The sequence below is a fragment of the Silurus aristotelis genome, assembly GCF_946808225.1.
Source record: "Silurus aristotelis genome assembly, chromosome: 8".
NCBI lineage: Eukaryota > Metazoa > Chordata > Actinopteri > Siluriformes > Siluridae > Silurus > Silurus aristotelis.
In genome coordinates, this window is record NC_139581.1 from 21,936,929 (window position 1) to 21,955,519 (window position 18,591).

The window sequence follows — 18,591 nt, forward strand, 5'->3', positions numbered from 1 at the left end:
TTCAAACCAGGCTCGCTACTTTAGTTTGAATCAAATTGGTGACATGATCAATATTATTTCTTTTTAGCTGATCAATCTATTTCCTGTCTTTGCGCAGCATCGTTTCCTGGCTATGAGGCACCACAGACGTAGACTAGACTACGAAGCTAACAATGAGCAAGGCAGAAGGCAACAGAAAGTATGGTGCTGACGTGGATGAGACAGAGCGGTTCATTGATGATGAGACAGAGGGGTTCATGACTAAAAACCGAGACATTCCTGAACACCTGATCATCATCATCTTTACTCTGCTTGTGTTCTATAGGGTGGTTGTTCAGCCTGGATACATTCATTAGATAACTAAATTTGAGATTATTTTATATCAATATATTAAAATGATGTGAGGTCCATGAGCGGGACACTAAAACAAGTAGTAGTAATGGCTACTTTTTACTTATGTGCATGTCAGACTTTGGTGAAAAAGTGTATTCAGTACTTTAACTTTTACCAGAGTCTTTTAAAACATGAGAATCTGAACTTCAGCTTGAGTGAAGGATGAGTGTACTTTTGCCATCTCTGGTAATTTCTAACTTCTGGTAATTTCTTCCTGTTTCATCTGCATCACAATGATTCATCCAAATATGTTTGTTTAAGGACTGTAGATCTAGCAGATTAGCAGATGAATAAGAGTCTGAGATTCATGGCCCACAGGCTTTCATAAACATCTGCTTGAGATGGTGAAAGAGATCAGTTATGCTACCACCCTTTGTGACAATTTTTGTTCAGTGTCTGTATTTTAAAAACCAAATCATCATTTTGGTGCCTATTTACCAGCATTTTTGGAAAAGCAAGCTTAATTTTTAACATTAGTCAATATCCACGATGTTATCCAATTTTAAAGAGCCAGAAAAAGAACTTAAGATAGATAATATCGCTAATATTTGATATATCGCCCCTTCCAGAGATGATCCAAAGCATGTTTGTCTTGTTAGCTATTTGAGAAATGATAAAAGATATCCAACATTAAATAGCAGTTAGAGTGAGGAGTTCTGATCTTATAAATGGTGGTAATACAATATACTCTATTAAAATTACTCTTAACCCCTGAGTTTCCTGCATTTCCTGGATTTCCTTTCAGTTCCTGGAAAATCCAAGGCAGATCATTTTTCTGAGGTACAGTATTTGATATGCATTTGAAGAGTGTATGTTATTGCCAGAGCTGACAAAAGGGGGTGCTTGAGCACATTTATTAATCAGCCATGGTTGCTGTCAGATCACCTTAAAATACCTCTGAGGGTTTTCCCCATAAGGAAAGTCTTTAATGCAAAGTTTCTTGTAAAAATGACAAGCATCACATTGTTCGTGAACAAATGCAAAACTGGAATCATGTGAATCGGTGGAGTTGTGAATCATCGAGGTTCTTTAGCTAAGCTAAAATTAATTTTATAACCGCAGGTACACTTATTTATGTAAATCTAAATGAACACAAAAAGACCACATGATGTTGTCCATCAGATACACTATGATTGATTATAGTACTACTAGTCAAACACTATGTTATATTCAAAATTATATGATTTGCAAAACACAAAACCAAAAACACAATATGCACTATATTAAAGTGCCCATGTTCTCCGCATACTCCTCCCCGAATCAAAAGACGTGTGTAAAGCTGATTGGCATTCCCAAATTGTTTGTAATGTGTGTGTGTGTGTGTGTGTGTGTGTGTGTGTGTGTGTGTGTGTGTGTGTGTGTGTGTGTGTGCGCGCGCACGTGTGTGTGTGGCACCCCATCCAGGTCAGGGTGTCCCACAGTTCAAACTCTCTATGGCGCTGTGTAAAGTAATGTTATAGAAAATGGATGAATGGATGGATGGATGGATGGATGGATTAAAGATTTTTGGCCAAGGTTGGAATAAAATTACCTGAATGACCAGAGTTTTGACCTTAACATCCCTGCACATCTTCATGCCTGATATTATGTTCTTTTGACTGACTGGGAAATCCCCAAAGCCTGATTCAAAATCTAGTAAAAAAACCTTTTTAAAAAAGTGGAAGTTATAAGTTAGAATAAATCTGGATAGGGATGTTCAAAAAGCACATATGGGCATGATGGTCGAGCAATGGGCCGTGCTTTTCATACCTGGGCCTTCAGTGGTGTCCTACCTGAATCAGTCATACCTGTTAATACAATGACAATAGAAACCATTGATATTGTTGAGAGACGCAGTATAGTATAGTGCTGCATCACAGACAGGTATAGTAGTGTAGTGAGAATGAATACAAAACAAGAAATCTAAAAATCATAATTCAGCAAGTTGCCTTTCACTGCAGCCACAGCTGTGCTGCCCGCATACATCATCTCTAGCAGAAGCATCAATATTAAACTAAAAAAATGTCCCCAGGTTGCATTTTCTTTGCATTTTACCATGCATTACTGTTTTTCTAAGAATAAGAAGTTTTGATTGACCTTTCCTCACGATATCCAGCGTTTCTTGAAAAGTCTGTCTTGTTAATGTCCTTGTAAGTGTATCTGCAGCCATATACATTTCTTGAAATAAGAAGAAACAACTATTAAATCCACACAAATATATTTGAGCTTGTGCGGTTTGCTACAGATGCAGTTTGCTAGTTCTGACCAGTGAGCTCTCTGACCATCTAATGCAAACGTTATTGTGCCCCTGCAAGATGGCCCAAGTGCTGTACACTCAAAATTTGTTTGGTAAAAACAACAGCTACAAGCATTGCTTACTCTGAAACCTCGGGACAGATTCCTTTAACCCCAGCAACACATGATGTGACGACTGAAATCTGGTTGGATATAAACTCCAATGTACACAAACACTCAGCTGCGCAAGTGAGAGAAAAGCTATGAAATGAAGTGAATAGAATATTGGGAATAATTTTATATATATTCATGGATAGAAATTTGTTAAAAAAACAAAAAACTGGCCCAGACAGAGCGCCACTGCATTATAATTACAAAGGAAAACAATTTTGCTTACACCAGGAACATATGAATGATTATTAGGGCTAGGTGATTTGCCAAAACATTTTTGTATCATGAAAGTTTTTTCCAAAATTTCGTAGATATTATATGTATCTCTCAATGATTTTGTATTTGCTCTAGAAAAATTTAAACAAATGGTATTCTTAAAAACAAACAAACAAAAAAACCCAGTGTTTAAGCTTGCCCGTTTGGCTTGTTCACATGTCAGAAAGTAACCATGAAGTGAATTATCAGATAATGCAAATTATGTCTGGGTCATTAGCAGGTACTTAAACTCAGGGGTTTTCCAAAATACTGAGAGGTAACATATTTTTGGCTATTTTTGGAAATGCAACCCTAATGTAAATTTTCACCTTCTTTTGTTCTCATACTGTTTCTCACACTGCAACAGAATGATTCATTAAAATATGTTTGATTAGGGATGATAGACCCAGCAGATTTTGAGCAGATGAATAAGAGACTCATGGTCCACAGACTTCAGTGAATTGCTGCTTGAGATGGTGAAAGAGCAGTGCAGCGGAATAAAGTGCAACCTAAACGATATGAAATGAAGACTACTGGGAATAATTTAATATATATTCATGAACAAAAATAGATTAAAATGTAAATCAGTAATTCTAGTAAAGCTTAGACCAGCATAGAAGGCCTTCCTGGGTGCACCACTGACTTTTGTGAATTTAATGCATGTATGTATTTTACTAAAGTCCTGGAGTGGATGTATAGTCAGATGGACCCAAGCACGTGTTTTCTAGTTCTATCAAAAACAGCTTAGTAATTATATTAAAAGACTAACTCAGACATATCTCAGACTTCGACGGAGTCAGATAATTTGGCTCAGCTAACCGACTCTTTCAGCTCTCAAACGGTTCTCTGCCATTTTGTTTCAACCCGGACAAATTTGGCGACAATTTGTTTAAAATTTTTTCCCTCCGAATATATAATAATAATATAGATATGATCATGTATTTTAGTGCGACGGTAATTACGTTGTTTGCATCCTTAAAAAAACAAAAACAAAAAAACAACAACAAATAGAATAATAATGAAACGACTCATATATGTCTTTACACAACGTTCGTGTAAAGGAGTCGACTCAATGAGCCGAATCTTTCGCGACGTCACGTGATTAGTTGCTAACGATGCCATGTACTCTGTTTGGGGGTAGTTTGTAGTCAAGCAATAAGATGTAGCTGGTTTTCTGGAGTGGCCGAGGTCGTTCTCTAGCTCCTAACATGTCGGTTGTGACAGTGCAGTTAGGTCAGTGCGGAAATCAGATCGGACCGGAAGTGCTCAGTACTGTGTATGAGGACTCCACTGGAGCACATGCAAGAACCTACAAAGAGTGCAGCTATGAGAGGTTCTTCAGGGAGGATGCAGAAGGAGGTAAATAGAACTGCTAATGTGTCAGATGAACTTATTTTAGAGGTTTAACACGTCTGAACGCGTGTGATCGAAATTATTCGGACACCCCCTCATCATACCTCTATGTATCTTTCTTTATAAAACTAGAATCACAAAATGCTATAATGTGTTAGAATGCTGTAACATTGTAGATGTTCCCTTTACTTGGAGGACCAAACCTGTTCCAGCCAAACAATATCCATGTCCATGAAGCAGGTCTGGTCAAGAGGAAGATCTCGAGCCTCAAGCATGCAAAAAAACTTTTGGGATGAACTGACTGCACTCCAGACCTCCTCACCTTTCTTCACTACATCCCATTTTTATATGTATAGCACTTGTAACATTGGGAATTGTCCCAAAGCAGCTTTACAGAATGAAATAATTGACAAATATAACTTTTACATTTATAAATCAGTCCATATAAGTTCATTCCTCAAGTTTATATAAACCCATCTCGAGGTTGTGCCAGCCTCAGTCGTGTCCCACCTACTGAAGATGATGGACCTTTAAAGAAGTAGATGCCGACCCGGCAAACATCCCGAGAAGTACCAGCGCCATATGGATCCCACTTCATGTAGAGTTTGGACATTGGTCCTCTTTGAAGGTTTAAAAGCTCTGGCAAGGAGGAGCCGGTGTTGAATCTATGATGATCTCAAATGTTCAGCCATTTTATCAGTTGCTCAGTAGCTCCTGGTTCCAGAACATCAACTGACTGTATAAGACTGTGAAAATGTATGTAAATGAAAATGACTGTCAAATGATAATGAGGTTTTCTTTTGAGTCCGGTTCCTCTCAAGGTTTCTTCCTAAAACCAAGGAAATAAACTTGGAAGTTTATCCCTAATAAGCTAGAGTTGACCATGGCAAGAAAATCTCCCTCAGATGGTAAGAGGAAGGAACCTTGAGAGGAACCAGACTCCAAAGGGATCCCATCCTCCTGAGTGACACTGAATGTCCATTGTCTATATCTTTCCCACTACTGCAATCATGTGCTCTTGGGGCAGAAATCAGTAGCGGCAACCCCCCCTATATCTGTTGAATAACATTTGAGGATTGGAGGTTATTATAACATTCTTTTTTTTGTGTGTAGCGCTGGTGGCACGCGCAGTTCTTATTGACATGGAGCCCAAAGTAATTGCCCAAACCATAGCAAAGGCATCAGGCTCAGGAAAATGGAGATATGGGGAAAAAAGTCACTTCTGCCAGAAACAAGGCTCTGGAAACAACTGGGCAAATGGGTAAGAGGATTGTAGTGCATTATTTTTTAATTTGTGTGTAGTGTTTTCTGTTTATGACGATTCACTGATTTGCATTGACGCATCGGCATTAAAGTTAACGATCTGATGCATCGATAAAAAAAAAAAAGTGTGCATAAAAAATAAACATATTCCTATTGGTAAAAACACATTCATTTATATATAATAATAGATGTGCTATACTTTTATTATTTAGACAGTGACCAATATTTGATATGCATATTGTTTTCTCTTCACTAAACCGTTTCTCGGGCTCGTTCTCTCGACACCACTGCTGCTAAAGACGCATCACGGCGCTATGGAGGCGTGTCCCGAGAGTCACACAGAATATAGATTAACATGGCAGAGGTAGAGCTGCATCTTCCTGGAGACAGAACAGGGAAATCTGGTTTATTGAATCTTTTTTCTTTTTTAAAGTCTGTTTATGAAAGACGCATGCGTTACAAGTCAGAAGGCACTTAATCAAATTTATGATTTGCTGTCTGTCTGAACCCAAGAAATTATTTGTACCATATTGAAATGCATCACATCATAATTTTTCCATTGCGTTGTATTGAGTCAAATGGGAATTGGATCGCACTGAATCGTAATACTGGTGAATCATATCGCATCAGTAGCTGCTTCATATGTATTTTTAATTTATCATATTGTTGGCCTTAGTTATGGTGATGCACATCCCTAATATGTATATGAAGTTTCATTGCAGGATTTTGCAGTATGATTAATGTGTCATTACTGTTCGGTAGGTACTATGTTCATGGCCCTCAACACAAGGATGTCGTGGAAGATCTGGTGAGGCGGGAGGTAGAATGCTGTGATCGGCTTGCAGGAATATTCGCCATGATGAGTGTGGCAGGAGGTACTGGTTCTGGAGTGGGCACCTATGTCACCCAGTGTCTACGAGACACTTATCCACATTCGTTTATTCTTAATCACCTGACATGGCCCTATGGAACAGGAGAGGTAACCCTGGTCACACGTTCTTAAATTGCATACATTTTTTGTTTCATTAGTTCTCAGAATGTTCTCGTTTTCCGACAGGTGATCGTGCAAAACTACAATTCGGTTCTCACCCTGTCCCGACTCTACACGCTCTCCGACGCTCTCGTGGTGCACGAGAATGACACGGTTCACAAAATCTGCAGCCAGCTGATGAACATCAAGCACATCTCTGTGTCCGACCTTAACAAGGTGATCGCCCATCAACTGGGTAGCATGCTGCAGCCTGCATACACCACTGACTCGCCCGCTCACTACAGCAGAAACCCAATAGGTATTACAGATCAACATGCTGGTCGGTGTTTTATATATGGGCGTTCAAGTTAAACCGGGACTTGCAATTGTAAAGGTTTAAAAATGAATCTTAGTGTGGCGGTACTACACGCAGTCGTGAAAGGCTAGTGTGTCTTATTACCAATAGGTGGCGCACACCGTTAATCAAGATGGCAGAAAACAGTGTTACTTTACGCATGGAACAGCGTGTGGTGGTGATTTGTGTTGTGAACGAAGACGTAAAACCCGCGAATATCTATAGAAACTCACAGAAAAAGGATGGGTCAGGTGCACTGACAAATCTGTCCATGCTGAATCTTTCCAGGCATTAGTTAAACACTAGGAGAAGTGTATAAATGTAGCAGGGGAGTATGTTCACAAATTAATGCAGTTTTCATTTAAAATTTGTTCTTTTACTTTATAAACACAGAAGTCCCGGTCTGACTTGAACTCCCTGTGTGAGTGTGTAAATATATATTTGTAATGTGTGTAAATTTATATATATATATGTCAAAATGCGATTAATCATGATTAAATATTTTATCAATTGACGGCCCTAAAATATATCAATTATTTACTTACTAGATGGTAATTTGTTGTTTTCTGTACAAACCGCATTTTTAAAGTCAGCGTTCCGTACAATTTCAGTACAGTTGCAAATGCAAAACCTAAAATTACCTGTAGTTTTTAATTTTTTATTAATGCAATTTTCTACTATTAACATTTGTGAACATTAACAGTTTACATTTATAAAACGTTTAAATCAAATGCCTGCTTTGTTAAATAATGTATAAAATATTTGATAATTAAAAAATAAAAAATACAAGAAAAAATCATATTTAATAATATTTTATAAAAAAAATATATATAAAATAAATAGAATAAATCAAATGAATGCAATACACTGATTAAATGGATTGAATTAAGTAATTGAATAAATTGGCACAAATTAAATAAATGAAATAATTAAATATTTACATTTGTTAGAGCCCATTCTTGGTGTGTGTGTGTGTGTGTGTGTGTGTGTGTGTGTGTGTGTTCTACTTAACTGTTTTACTTCTTTCAGCACACTTTAACAACATGCTTAAAACATTCCATCCTTCTGTCATTCACTCTTCGATATGTGGTTTTTACGGTTTTCTCCTATTATGAGAAACTCTTGAAGCTGTACATAAAACGATATGCTACAGATTGTATTTCCGGTACGGCGTGAGTGGTTACAGTCACACTGCGCTAACTCGATTTTCTTTTTATATCCCTGGCATTGTTGTGTATCTTTTCAAGTTTAACAATAATACAAAAACGGGGACACTGCGCTCAAAGTGCGTGGCGAAGAGTAAACAAACTTGCGGTCGGCCACATAATTTGTTTGTGAATTAAATTTAAACTGTTCTGCACGTACAAAAAGGATTGCACTCGGTACACCGTTTCGTGAGTTCAGTAGGGTGAATACATGTACCGTTACCCCTTATTATATTTTATATATATATATATATATATAAAAAGGGGTAACGGTACATGTCTTGACCCTACTGAAAGCCCTGTACTGCAACTGTGTAAAATATATATATATAAAATGGAAAAAAAAATTCCACCATAAAAAAATAGCACAATAAAAAAACCTTTTAAAATGTATTTCCTGCATTAAACAGGATTAACATAATACAGGGTCAAATACACAGGAAATGTTATTAACACGGTATACTTATTTAGACTTGCTTTTATTTGCAGCATGTTTGAAATTATATTTGATGAATTATTTAATCAATTTAAATATTGCTAGAAGCTATTATTAGGGGGAAAAAATGTTATGGAATTCAACTAGTTTTTCCTTGGAAAGAGTTTCTTAGAGTTCTTTCCAAATATTTTGTACACGAAACCTGGGTTAGTTGTGTATAAAAAAACAAAAAAAACAAAAAAAAACACCTCTCAAACAACTAATACTCAAAGTCCTGTTTCTCAAGAATCTCTTTTGCGATTGCACAATTTTTTTTACACCCTCTGCTATTACTCGCCCAGTGAAAACGGCCATATACAAGCAACAGACTGCAGCTCGTAGGTGTGGTGTCATGTCATGTGTTCGTGTGTTTGCTCCAGGTGAAATGCTGAGCTCCCTGGTGTGTCATCCTGAATACAAACTGCTCAGCATGTTGAACATACCTCACATGGCTCAGACATCTCTGGAGTACAGTGCCTACACCTGGCCCGGACTGCTCAAGCATTTAAGACAAATGCTTATCGCCAATGCCAGGATGGAGGAAGGTGAACACTCGCAATGTACACACACACACGTACACACACGGTCACTGGAAAAGGTTTTCTAACAACGATCAGATAAAATGACTATACGTTTAGGTATCGATTGGAAAGTGTGTGTGCCGTCGAATAGAGCAGAGGGCGGAAGAAACCCGCACGTGGGCTTCAACAGATCCCTCTCTAACCTTCTAATACTGAGGGGGAAAGAGGTTTCCTCTGCGGATGGAGGCAAGTACGCGAGATTTATAAGGTTGTAAGAAAAGACTAATTATGGTGCTTTTAATTATGGGATTTTTTTTTTTTTTTTTAAACGATCAGGAGCTTTTAAAGAGACTGGACTGTACGTGCCGTGGCTTCCAGCAGATGGCACTTTCCATACATGGCACTCCCCTGTGCCATTCAGTGGCTATGAGAAATTGGCCACTTTAATCAGCAATAACCAGTCACTTTTAAATCCTCTGGATAATATAGTTCAGAAGGCCTGGAACATGTTCGCATCAAGGTACCAAGAACCCAAATGATCATATAATAGAGGTCAATTTATTTTACTTTTCTTTGGAAACATTTTTTTTTAATATCTTTTTTTTTTTTCCTGAACAGGGCGTATATTCATCAATACACCAAATTTGGGATTTCAGAAGATGATTTTCTTGAAAGTTTTACCATGTTGGAACAGATTCTTTCCAGCTACACCCACCTCTGAAAAGACCTCAGGACTTTGAATAACTTTTACATGAAAATGGTTGTTTTCTACAAGACGTATCAAGATTTAAATAAAAATCACCAGGAAGAAAATATGAAGCACAAAGACTTTTATTCAGCATGTTGCCCTATTTCTTTTAATCACATGTAATCATCAACATTTACAGGAATATTCGTCTTCATTGGTCCGTCAGTTACCACAACAGCCCCCCCCCCCCCGCAAGTAAAAAAATGCAAATTAGCTTTATTTTACATATATGCAAATTTAATTTGTGCTACTTATTGCAAAAAAAGCATGAATCGAATTTCAGGGGTGTAGAAAAAGCGGACTATAAAACAGCAAATCTGAAACACTCACTTCTCTAAAATTGAAAGATCATTTCACAAACCCGAGTTGAAAAAAAATCTCACTTCAGTTTCCTGGTTACAATTTTTTTTTCCTCCCATTTTCTTGGGAAATCCAAACTCCAACCGTCTCTGCTTTTTTTTCAATTTTCTTTATTAAAAGGCAGAAGTGAACAGAAGTTGGTATTGCAAAACAGAAGCTCTTTCATTTCCTCTGAGGTGACAAACCCAAAATTTCAGTCAGCCTACAGACTGTTGTCGCCTTACAGACTTCAGAGCCAACACCAGTCTGATAAGCTATCTGACATCACGGGACTGTGAGAACACGCTGCTCCTAAAAAAAATTAAAAAAGAAATAAAAAGGAACTTTGACGTTTCGACTTCCCCACAAGCCTGCTGGCAAATTCAAACCCGTCCCACGTCATTTTATTGTTCGGTTTAAAAAAAAAAAAAAGACCTCCCCTTCTGGAGATTTCTTCTCACTCCAATTGGCTGAACATTTGGGTCAAATTACATTGAAGAACCTACAAAAGACAACAATTTCTAAAATGTTAAACATTGAACCTTAATCAGGAATCACTTTATAAATGACACTTACCTCTGTGGATGGAAATAAAAAAAATCCTCTCTGATTTGGAAGCGGCAAAAAGAACTAATAGCTCCATGAATTCTTTTAAGAACATGTATAAAGGGGAAAGGATGCATTTTTGGATTTTGGTCTCCAAAAGAATTAAACCAGGGTGTAAAAAAAAAAAGAGGTTTTAGCTTCACAGAGAATTTATTAAGACAGAAAAACAAAAAACCCCCATAATCGAGGCAGTTCAAGTTAAATGCCTATATGGATGGTACATGAGGTTAGGTCAGTTATGTTGATCAGATTTAAATAACATGTTTTGTCACATTATGGCAGAAAGTCTATTCTGACTTCCATAAACTATGTTAAAACATTATTTACACGATGTGCAGGCATTTAAGAAATCATACAGCTTTTTTTTTTTTAAATCCTGTTCAGTATTGCTGTCCTTGGAAAGGAAACTGAAAAAATGCCTTAAGAAAATAAAGACAGACATCTGCCTCTGAAAACACACTCATTGCATCACCAGTCTTACCCAAAAAAAACCCCACGCATACTGTTAAAGAAAAAAAAAGATATTCTACGTGATCAGAACTAGATTCAGTTCGATGGAAGCATGACCCTGCGATGTTGCGTAAGGCTTTACCGTCCACAGTCTCTGTTAATCTCCTGGATCGCTGTGGATGTTAAAAAACCACCAAGTTCTAACATCTGATGTTAATAGGCAAACGCTACAGACAAATTGGGGAGTGAGAACAGTGGGGGGAGAGGTTGGGGGAAGGTTGGGGGGTTGAGGGGAGGGGGGGAAGGTTGGGGGGTTGAGGGGAGGGGGGGAGGGGGTGCAGGTTGAGGGGAGGGGGGGAGGGCGGTGCAGGTTGAGGGGAGGGGGGGGGCAGGTTGAGGGGAGGGGGGGAGGGGGGCAGGTTGAGGGGAGGGGGGGAGGGGGGCAGGTTGAGGGGAGGGGGGGAGGGGGACAGGTTGAGGGGAGGGGAGGTGAAGGGGTACAACATAATGGTACACAGAGAAGCACATGTCAAATTAGTGCTCGTTCCGTCTTTTTTTTTTTTTTTTTTTTTAAGGGTTAAATATCTCCTTAGTTCCCCCCCAAAAATAATAAAATAAATGGGAGCCTGAGATGATTTACTGTGAGTCTATCACTTGGTTTTCTCTTCGGAGTGCCTCTTCTGCTGCTGCCGCTTGGCATAGCTTTGTGCCATGGAATTTATGATGGACAAAATGAAGTAGCAGACCATGACGAGTACCAGTTTCTCAAAGACCCAGGAGAGCCAGTTCTCACCCTGCACACACACACACACACACACACACACACACACACACACACACACACACGAAACCAAACACACATTTACTAAATGAGAATGCTGTAAAAAAAAAAAAATCCACTTTCAACACAAAGCTGTAAATGTACATTAAGCTCGGATTTCCTCAAGTTTTTTCTACATCTAAATTTATTTATATATAAATATATAATTTTCCTATTCATTTCCCAAAATCCAAATCCACAGGCTTGTTTGAGAAACAGGTTAAAACTCAAGCAGGTTTCCCAGCAGAACTGGAATTAAAATACTATGTAGAACCTGCATTTAAATAAATAAATAAATAATAAAAAAAAATCTTCCTGAAACAACAAAAGAGAAACACGTGTGGCTTCTTACCGCAGGTGTGCCATCCCCAGCTGGGTGATGAAGCTTAGCTCGCTGCACTTCCAGATATTCACGGAAAGGCTTCTGTAAGGAAACACCGAACCCGGGTATGGCCCTGTGAACACAAGCACACATTAGGCCAATTTCTGACTTACCATCTTCCAGGATCCACTACAGCTGCTGAAGCAAGTCCACTAAACATCTCCGACTGTTCTCTGTGTGCTCCCTGTGAGGTGGCAGAGCACACTGAAGGGAAAGATCTCTGAACACATGCTTATATTACCGAGGTTCCTGTTAGAACTGGTCTGGGGCTATTAATCAGGAAGTGAGTCGACATTGTGTCATCAGTGACATGCAGGAAGAACCGCCCAGGTTCGAAGTAGTGACTGTCAGTGACACGTATCTAATACGCTACACAGCTCGTACTCTTGCAAAACTAAAAGGATCGTTTTGTATCTTCATTGTTTAGATTTAAGGCCGGATTAATAAACATATCCATATAAATACTTAGTCTAATCCACCCTGGAGCAAGTTTCAATGTAATGAATTTGAATCAATCCCAAATCTGATCGAAGTGGATGTGATTTTTCTATGATAAATATTTAATCACAATTGTGAATGGCAGAACGACACAGGATGCTTCTGAGTCACAGGAAGTGCTGGGGGAAAAAAAAAAAAAAAAAAAAAAAAACCTTAACGGCCATTCTAATTTTGACTGGTGTGGTTGATGCTACAACCTACTTTTTGCTTTCTGGCTTATCTTTCTCTTTAAATTGCACATAGGTCTCAGAATTGGACTGTTTCACATTAACTCATCAGCATAACTGCTCTATAGGAGGCGTTACGTGCTCGGCAGGTGATGATTCAAACTACAGCTCAGAACGTAACCAAAACCACGACAGAACTGGATTGCATGCAAAAAAAAAAAAAAAAAAAACTTTCGGAGGAGTTTGGTAATGAACTCCCTTTTTTTTTTTTTTTGGTAGAAACTTGTCCTCAGAAATGGTATAAATGAAGACCCGATTATTCGAAGGACAAACGAGCTACTCTTTAATCATCAGGCGGACCAACCCTAGAGTACAGATTAAACTAAATTAGGTGAAATCAGCTAAATGACTCAGCAGGGCTTTTTACTAACCGTTACGACATTGTGTACTTTATTTAGACAAGAATCCGACTAATTAGGGATAGCTGCGAAGCTCTGAGAGAAGATATTACACACACATGTACAACTTTGTTCCAAGTTATTCACCACTCTATGAAAAAAGCAGCTCTTCTGTTATGATAAGGGTTCGTCGTTCGTGTGTTGGCCGGCTGCTCCTCGCCCCGAAAGCCACGAGCACGAGTCACTAAGCGATCGCGCCACCCTACACGTTTATGGGGCTTTTTTCCCTCCTACCCAACTGACCACTTGTTCGAAACAAAACGACAAAAATAAATGAGTCGAACATTTTTTCCCCCCCGGATCAACACAGAATTATTCGCCACGAAATTGTGGATTTGAAGCCTAAACATGTGACCTTGATTAAAGAGGGAAGTCAAAGTCAGCAAAACAAAAAAAAAGGAAGAATTTGGGTGAATTGTGAATTTTTTTGGTGTCATTTTATTCAATTGTTTATGTAGGTTTTTTTTTACAGGTTTTATTCAGGTACTGGGAGCATAGAACATATCCAGGAATATTTTCTGTTTAATTTGGGGGAATTTACGAGCTCGGAACCCCTTTAGTACCTCAGGATATACTCTGAGATTTTATATTTTCATTTTGGTCCTTTTTTTATATCAATCTGAAGGAAATTGAACTGAAGTTAAGCTGTGAGAAAATATCTTGGTGTAGAAATTACATATGGAATGTGGAAGGACATTTGAGACCATACAAAAAAATGGCATGTAATCAAGCACAAGCAGTACAACTCAGAATACACACACACACACACACACACACACACACACACACACACACACACACACACACACACACACACACACACACACACACACACACACACACACACACACACACACACAAACACACACACACACACACACAATTGTGAAAATGTAAACTTTTTAAACCCAATACCTTACATTTGGAAGAACACACACTGCTACACTCAATTTACAGAGACACATGAATATGTAGAAAATGTATATTAAAACATATATAGAAAATATAGTCAAGGTTTTGATCAACTTTTTCTGGTTCTAGGTCTCTCTCTCACACACACACACACACACACACACCTTATACATTATTGTGTGTGTGTGTGTGTGTGTGTGTGTGTGTGTGTGTGTGTGTGTGGTGGGGGGACTTTTCATTTCAGATGTGGTGTGAAATATTCATTCAGGATTTTTGCCTGGTTTTTCCCCCACTTTCAAAAATCAATAACCAACACAATAATTCAATAATATAGGTTTACAGTAATACAGCATAATGTCTAGTGCATTTATATTGAGTAGACCCACCTACAGCTACAGGCAAAGAGACCTGACTTTGGGATCAACTGAAAAATATTTGACGTCTTTGTAAATTGTGTAGAACTTTTTCACAACTGAGTCAAGCTGAACTGTTAAAATTGGGTTTTTTTCCCTTCTTTTTTTCACATGTTCACATTCACATGTTCTGAATGGAAGATTGTACCAAGATGCCTCCAAGTTATTCCTTCCATTTCCGACTTTACAGTTATAGATTCATTTCTTTTTATTATTCATTCATTTTTATGCTCATTCTTGAAGGACTTCATATTAAACAGTATTGTGGACTATTACACCAGTTATAATAAATAACACTTTCTTTTCATTTTAAATAATCTTGTTCCTCTACTTCATTAAAGGATTGAAATTCAATCTTTTTAACCATTTGCAAGTGGTTTTCATGACTCTTTTTGTTTGAGTTTTTTTTTTAAAAGCCTAACTTTGGGAACTCCGACATGATTCAAACGCACGGATTCCCATGATTTCACGTTTTTTTTCCAACAGAAACATGAATGCGTTATTACTCACCCGATCAGGGAGACCATCTGCTCCACTATGTGCTTGCTGAACGTTATGATTACAAAGAGTTTCTATGGAGAGACGAGATGTACAGAGCATTTCAGACAGTGAATCAAGAGCATGAGTGATAAGGGTTTGGGGGTCAAACTAGCATGAGGAGGAAAGGAAACGCTTCAAGCTCTCTTTGTCTTCAGAAGATGCTGAAACACACTCCCAGAAGGAGAAATGAGATCACCGCCTGACACAAGCTCACTGCTGCTTTGATGACTCGCTCTGCACTTCCAGGGAGCGGCCATTTTCTCGCCCCTTCTCATGGTTTAACTCCAGTGTTTTCGGTGATTAAGCAGAAATCTGACATTCTGCTTTAACAGCCACACTTGAGTCACAAAATGGAAATGAGGAAAGTCCAACCTTTTATGGTCAGCTGTGACTTCAGTCATTATTAATGCTTAAATGAACGCTGTTGTTCTAAAAGCAATGAGCCAACTACATGTACAGTCATATCTGTGATGAAGCAACAAGTCCAGATCTCTAAAGAGAAAAAATCTGACAAACAAGTATTGATTCATTTTACCTGAATGTGCATCTTGATAACCGCTTTTCCGATTAGTGTCGCTCCAAAAAAGGTCCAAAACGGGATCAGAAAATGGCCGCATGTAATCCCAGCAAGGTCAAACAAAGGGTTTGGGATCTAAATGGTAAAAGAAAAAGAAAGAGATTTAGAGATGCTACCATTCAGTTTATCAGGATCAGTATTTTTGGCCAAAAGCAGAAATAAATGGTGGCTATCAAAAAAAAAAGGGAAAAATTATCTTGCAAAATACATAGACACAAAAAATATATAGATTATTATTAATTTTTTTTTACCAGTAATTGTTCATAATTCTATCATTCTGGTTAGAACTGATTTGTATTATATATATATATATATATATATATATATATATATATATATATATATATATATATATATATATATATATATATATACACACACACACACACACACACACACACACACACACACACACACACACACACACACACACACACACACACATACATACATATATACACACACACACACACACACACACACACACACAATTGTATTTGTGGTCAGTCATGTTTTGATCTATTTTTCATTTCTTTTAATTTTTTTTATTCTATTTCTTACACATTTTCCAAGCTTTCAAATAATAATAATAATAATAAAAATTTTTTTTTGAAAAACGGGAATGAATAAATCAGATCTGCCAAAATCAGAATAAAAAAAAAAAAGAATAAACAATTATTGTGGCATCTCATATCTGATTATTTTTGTACATTTTTATTTAATAAATGTTTCAATAAACTGTACATTTTACATTGTCATTTACTAACCAACCAAAAGCACTACAAGATGACACACAGTATTTACCGGCTTCACCGGGGCTCTACACGACTTGGAAAAACACCATAAACTGTTGTTAAACTCTAAAGCATCAGTGTATTCAGAATGTAGTTTAGTGTAAAAAATTAAATAAAATAAAATCAGGCAAAAACAAAATAAATGCAAAAAAAGCATGAATTAAATAGAGATAAACAGCTTTACTGCATTTCTTTTTATTTCTATAGTCACCCCTGAGCAATAATCTTTTACATGCTGATCCTAAATAGAATAAAAAGCATATAATGTATAACTAAAATATTATGTATATATTTATTTATGGATTCTGGGTATTTTTATGTGTATCTTCTCAATCATATTTTTGGAAATCTGCACCTGGTGTTTTCTGTGGGTTTTTTTCACACAAACAATAATTTACCTCTTATTGCCATAAACCAGAGATTAAAAATATTTGTTCGATTTTTCTTCAATTAATTTAGATCTAATAATTTAATCAAATCATTTTTGAACGTTTCTCAGTTCACTGAACATTTACAATAAATGTTTTCCCCCCCAATACACTCATTCCCTGATAGTTCAATTTTCTAAATTACCTATATTTCATAAAGTGTGTATGAAAATGCTCTGACTGGCAGGATATAAAGATGTACAACAATAATTTGTACAATATAAAAACAAATAAAGCGAAAGAAAGGGAAAGCAATCTTCTAAATGTAGCTTCGGTCACCAATTTTACAAGCGTCTACGTTTCACTGTAAATGTAAAAATCCCCAGAAATAATAACATAATTTATTGTGCATCTCTATTTATACACCACTATACTTATTTAAATTATTTTAACATGAAAATTATACTCACATTCCCAAGACACACACACACACACACACACACACACACACACACACACACACACACACACACACACACACACACACACACACACTTTTCCTGTAGTGTGTTCCTGAGAGGGAAAAGCAAATCTAAGAATGTGTTGCGATTTAAATATAATAACGATACAAATTTATTTCGTTAGAAATAATTAGAAATAATTATAAATTAGAGGAGTTTGTACTTTTATAAAAAAAAAATATATGAATAAATAAAATATGAATAAAAACAGGCATACTGCAGTTTTCTAAATCCTCTGTTACTACAAAAAATTAATTGAAAAAGAATAGAAAATAAATATGTATTATGATTAAAATTATTATTAGTATTATCAATATTATTAATTTATCCAATTTACAGACTAAGCAGACACTAGTGTCTTTTAGCTTTTAGCTACTATTAAAAAGCTTTTGCTATTTAAAAATGTATTAAACACAAATATCCTGCTACATTCAAGCTTTTAAACATTTCTTTTTATCACATCTACGGTTTCTTAAGAAACTACTGCATATTTTTTCCTAATATAATTTGTGAAATGATTTTTAATGACTGATTTTACAGAGAAATCACACCATCTTATCTTCTCTCTGTACCTGTTTTTTTTGCATTGCGTTATTTTGTGACGTCACTGTGAAGCGCTACGTTGCCGATGACGGAGCGGGAAAGACGCTGCGTGATGCATTGTGGGATTTAGAGTAAATCGGTGCATTACGCTGATACGCTCTAATGTGAACATTACAGGCAATCTGGCTTTTCTCTTCATTCTTTCTGGAAAGATAATGCAGCAGGCTACAGTTTGGTATCTGTCTCTTCTACAATATTCCAATCATTTAATCTGTAGCTTCTAATAATCCCTCTAAGACCA

The 18,591-nt window shown here is 37.1% G+C and overlaps 2 protein-coding genes across 3 annotated transcripts in view; one reads left to right on the top strand and one right to left on the bottom strand.

Moving 5' to 3' along the window:
- Positions 1-4,081: 4,081 nt before the first annotated feature.
- tubd1 (tubulin, delta 1) lies at positions 4,082-9,967 on the top strand. The gene is made up of 8 exons (XM_083548745.1): positions 4,082-4,371; positions 5,479-5,626; positions 6,391-6,607; positions 6,686-6,917; positions 9,014-9,178; positions 9,272-9,400; positions 9,491-9,674; positions 9,773-9,967. Exons 1-8 carry the CDS (start codon positions 4,221-4,223, stop codon positions 9,873-9,875), a joined length of 1,329 nt encoding a protein of 442 aa, XP_083404871.1. The 5' UTR covers positions 4,082-4,220; the 3' UTR covers positions 9,876-9,967.
- Positions 9,968-11,947: 1,980 nt separating this feature from the next.
- The window catches only part of vmp1 (vacuole membrane protein 1), a gene marked incomplete at its 3' end in the record, with an annotated part of 24,789 nt that continues 18,145 nt past the window's right edge, over positions 11,948-18,591 (bottom strand). For both annotated transcript variants that reach the window (XM_083549627.1, XM_083549628.1), the window contains exons 9-12: positions 16,023-16,139; positions 15,458-15,519; positions 12,470-12,572; positions 11,948-12,091 (exon numbers count right to left, since the gene is read on the bottom strand). In XM_083549627.1, coding sequence (XP_083405753.1) covers positions 11,948-12,091; positions 12,470-12,572; positions 15,458-15,519; positions 16,023-16,139 — 426 coding nt within the window. The remainder of the gene's footprint in view (positions 12,092-12,469; positions 12,573-15,457; positions 15,520-16,022; positions 16,140-18,591) is intronic.

Bases quoted from the DNA above. Each gene is read 5' to 3' on its own strand.
- tubd1 (XM_083548745.1), top strand. From the start codon at position 4,221: ATGTCGGTTGTGACAGTGCAGTTAGGTCAGTGCGGAAATCAGATCGGA. The intron at 6,608-6,685 runs GTAACCCTGGTC...GTTTTCCGACAG, and splicing joins GGCCCTATGGAACAGGAGAG to GTGATCGTGCAAAACTACAA. The intron at 9,675-9,772 runs GTACCAAGAACC...TTTCCTGAACAG, and splicing joins TGGAACATGTTCGCATCAAG to GGCGTATATTCATCAATACA.